Raw genomic sequence first — 4135 nt, 5'->3', positions numbered from 1 at the left:
GAGAGAGAGAGAGCGAAGAAGAAAAAGAGAAGAAAAGAAGAAGAAGGGGAGAGGGAGAGAGAGAGAGAGAGAGAGAAGGAAAAAGAGAGAGAGAGTGAGGAGGAGGGGTGATGAGTAAGCGGGGGAGATGAGAAAAAAAGGGGGAAAGAGAGAGAGAGAGAGAGAGAGAGAGGAGAGAGAGAAGGGGAGAGAGAGAGAGAGAGAGAGGAAAGAGAAAAGGGGAGAGGAGGGGGAGAGAGAGAGGGGAGAGAGGGGAAGAAATCAAATAATGCAGGACGGAGAGAAGGAGTGACATATAATAAGAGAATGAAATCATAAGTATTAGTGGAAGACTTTTATTACAGGGGTCTATGCGAACTCAACTGAAACCACTTATAGAATCGGATGCGGTAACTAGAGACGTACTTAACATCACAACAGAAGAAATAAAAAGAGCTCTTAAAGGCCTGAAGAGAGGGAAAAACACCAGGTGAAGACGGAATTAGTATAGACAGTTATACAGATGCAGGAGTTGAAAACTAGCCAATCTTTTAAACAATGCCTTTCTCAAACGGAAAAAAACTCAGAAAGCACTGGAAAAGTACAACACTTATTTGATACATAAAAAGGAGATAGAGAAAGAATCTAGAGAAAAAAAAAAACAGAAAAAAAACGACCCAAAAGACTCACTTTCAGTTACTTAAGAAACTGTTCACAAAATGTCAATTCATAACTCGCATCTCTGACAGGATGGATTCTAACCAGGCTAGAGAACTAACAAGGTTACCGCAATGGATTCCAATAGCAGAACCCACCACACGCATCACCCCCCGCAAAAAGGAAAAGGTATATAGGAGACCCCTGTGTGATGGCATTCATCAGATTACGAAAAGTCATTGACTCATATGTCATATGACAAAATAACCCAAGCAGTACTAGAAGCAATCGAAGATAGGGAGTAAAAAGAGGAGGTATTTGTAAAATATTAGCAGATATATAGAAAGTGGGACAGCAACCATCAAGATCCACACGGTAACCGAGTAGAATGCCAATATTAAAAAAAGGGTTTGTCAGGAGCAAAGCGATACCATGTCACTAAAACTGTTTGCAGCTTGCCTTGAGGGAAATATTCAAGAAGCTAGAATGGAACGGAATAAGGGTACAAAATAGGAGACGAAATACCTGAAAAACAATTAAGATTTGCAGATGATATTGTTCTCTTGTGAATCTGGCAAGTGAATGCAGAAACTAATAGACGATTTGAATAGAGAAGAAAGTCTGAAAGTCGGAACTTACGATGAACGCAAAGAGAAAAAGACTAGAGTTATGTTGAACAGTAGAGAATCCACATTTCGAACAGGAGGAGTGTTACAAACAAAGCGAAGCGACTAAGGCAGTGGGACAAGTATATATACTCGCCAGACAAAACACATCTAAGAAGAGGAAATTGGCGACGCATCAGCTTCGGCAGACACAGTAGCATACTAAGGGAGGCTCCTGGCAGGATGGTTTAAAAAGACAAGTCTTTAACCAATGCGTCCTCGCAGTTATGAATGTATGGATGGGAAACATAGACAATAACCAAATTAGTGGAGAGTGAAACTAAAAGTACCCAGAGGGAGGAGGAGATGGAGGAGGTTGATGCTTTGGAATTAGCCTAAGAGACGCTAGAGGAGGACGTGGATCAAGGAGAGAGCAAAAATGGAAAGATATATAAAACAAGAAAATGGCACTGGTCAGGAATAATATGGAAATGGAAAAAGAAAGTAACCGACTGGGCTATAGATAAACATTAAGCGGACAAGATCAGACCAATGACAAGATGGTTTTTTTTTTTTTTTGCGTGACGAAAATAAAGAATTTGGGGGCCAAGACTAGCAAACAAAAAAACGCCAAAGAAAAAAATTCGGACGAGGCTACGTCTGCAATGGATTGATTCAGCTGCTTGCTGCTTTGGTACATATATGTGTATATGATGATATATATAAGTAATATATAGTATATGATATATATATATTATAGATATATAATAATATAATATATATATATGTGGGTTTTTTTGGGATTGTGTGGTGTTGTGTGTGTTTGGTGCTGTGTGGTGTGTGGTAGTGTGTATGTGTGTGTGTGTGTGTGTGGTGTGTGCGTGTGTGAGTGCAGAGAGAGAGAGAGAAGAGAGATGAAGGAGGAGAGAGAGGAGAGAGAGAGACGAGAGGAGAGAGAGAGAGAGGAGGGAGAGACGAGAGGAGAGGAGAGGAGAGGGAAGAGAGAGAGGGAGGAGAGAAGAGACGAGAGTGATGAGAGAGAGAGAGAGGAGAGTGAGATGAGAGAGGCGACGAGGAGAGAGGAGAGATTGAGAGAGAGAGAGAGAGAAAGAGATAACTAGAAAAACCAAGAGAGGAAACCAAACAACACAGCCAGACAGAAAACTGAAGCGAGACCAGCCTTTATAGTTCTTTACGTGCAATGCCACCCCCCCTCCCCCTTCCCCTTCCCCTTCCATCCCCAAACCTCCTCCCATTCCCTCCTCCTCCCCCTACCCCCATCGGCAGGAGGACGGATCGCGGTGATGAAGGTGAATGGCAACTCACTTTTCTGCTCCGAATGTAATTACAAACTGTTTATAAAGGTGCAAGAAATGAAGTGAGGAATCCCTCCTAGGAGGAAAGTCGGAAGAAAGAAAGAAAGAAAGGAAAGAGAGAAGGAAGGAAAAAAAATAATACGAGAACCAGAACTCATACAGAAAAAAAAGAAAATAAAGAAAGAGAGAGAAAAAAAAAAAAGTATAAGAAAAATAAAAAAAGGGAAGAAAGGAAAAAGAGAAATGGCTCGTAAACAAAAGAGACGACGAAGAAAAAATATAGAAGTATTACATCTCCGGGTCGCCTGCAGTGTAAAGGATTAGATTCGCCGAGCAAAGTATTTTATCGCGGTTGTTGAGGCGCTCAGCCGAAGGATGGGGAAGGGGCGGGGGAGAGGGCGGAAGGGAGGAGGGGGAAATAGGGGGGGACGGGGAGAGGAAAGGAGGAAATAGGAGGAGGAGGAAATAGGGTAGGAAATAGAAGATATGTGGGAAATCGAAGAAAAGGGGAGAGGGAGAGAGGAGAGGAAGAAATAGGGGAATACATGGGAAAGGGGAGAAATGGGGGTGAAGAAGGAAGAGGGCGAGGAAGAAATAGGGAGATATATGGGAAATTCGAGAAAAGGGGGGGAAGACGGGAGAGGGAGAGGAAAGAATGACGGGACTACATGAGAGAGGGGAGAAAGAAATGGAGGAGAAGGAGAAGGGGGAGGAGGAAAAAGGGGGGGCGGGATATGTAGGAAAGGGGAGGAGAGAATAGGGGAAAGGAGAGGATGGAAGGAAAGACAGAAGGTGATAGAAGGGAAAGGGAGGGAAGGGGGGGAAGGGGGAGGGGGAAGGGGAGGGTGGAGTAGACCTGCTGGAACGGGAAGATGGGAAAGGAGAGAGGGAAAGAGTAAGGGGAAGAGACAGAAGAAGAAGAAGAAGAAGAAAAAAGAAGAAGAAGAAAAAAATATATAGTATATATATAAATAACGAAAGATGGAGACGGAGGGGGGGGAGAGGAGGAAGAGGAGGAGGAGGAGGAAGGAGGAGAGAAGAAGAATAGGAGGAGGAGGAGAAGGAGGAGGAGGAAAAGGAGGAAAAGAGGAGGAGGAGGAGGAGGGGGAAAGGGGAGAAGGCGGAGGAGGAGGTGCAGGAGGAGGAGAAAGGAGGAGGAGGAGGACGACGACGGAGAAAGAAGGGCGAGGAGGAGGAGGAGGAGAATAAGGGGAAGGCGAAGAGGAAATGGAGTTGATAACAAGTAAGAGGAAAAACAGGAGAGAAAAGATAAGAGGGAAGAGAAGCAGGAGAAGACGCGGAGGAGGACGAGGCGAAAGAGGGAGATGGAGGAGGAGAGCGGACGAGGGGGGGGGAGGGGGAGGGAGGAGGAGGGGCAAAGTAGAGAAGATAATAATAGGAAGAAGTGGCGAGGGGGGGAGAGAGAAAGACCATTAAAAGAGGTGAATGGGATAGGGTGGTGAGACGAAGAAAAGGAGAATTGAAGAGATGGGAGTGGAGGTTGGAGGAGGATAGAAGAAGAGAGAGAACGCGAAGGAAGGAAGAGAAGAAAAGGGAAGCTGAAAGGCGAAGGGGAAG

At 44.7% G+C, this 4135-nt stretch overlaps 1 protein-coding gene across 1 annotated transcript in view; it reads left to right on the top strand.

Annotated features, from left to right (window-relative positions):
• The window catches only part of LOC119573562 (histidine-rich glycoprotein-like), a 12006-nt gene extending 10635 nt beyond the window's left edge, over positions 1 to 1371 (top strand). The window contains exons 6-7 of the mRNA XM_037920773.1: positions 729 to 825; positions 1225 to 1371. Coding sequence (XP_037776701.1) covers positions 729 to 825; positions 1225 to 1371 — 244 coding nt within the window. The remainder of the gene's footprint in view (positions 1 to 728; positions 826 to 1224) is intronic.
• Positions 1372 to 4135: the final 2764 nt, after the last annotated feature.

This window comes from Penaeus monodon, chromosome 5 (assembly GCF_015228065.2).
Source record: "Penaeus monodon isolate SGIC_2016 chromosome 5, NSTDA_Pmon_1, whole genome shotgun sequence".
Taxonomy (NCBI): domain Eukaryota; kingdom Metazoa; phylum Arthropoda; class Malacostraca; order Decapoda; family Penaeidae; genus Penaeus; species Penaeus monodon.
This window is presented reverse-complemented; position numbering and strand designations above follow the sequence as displayed.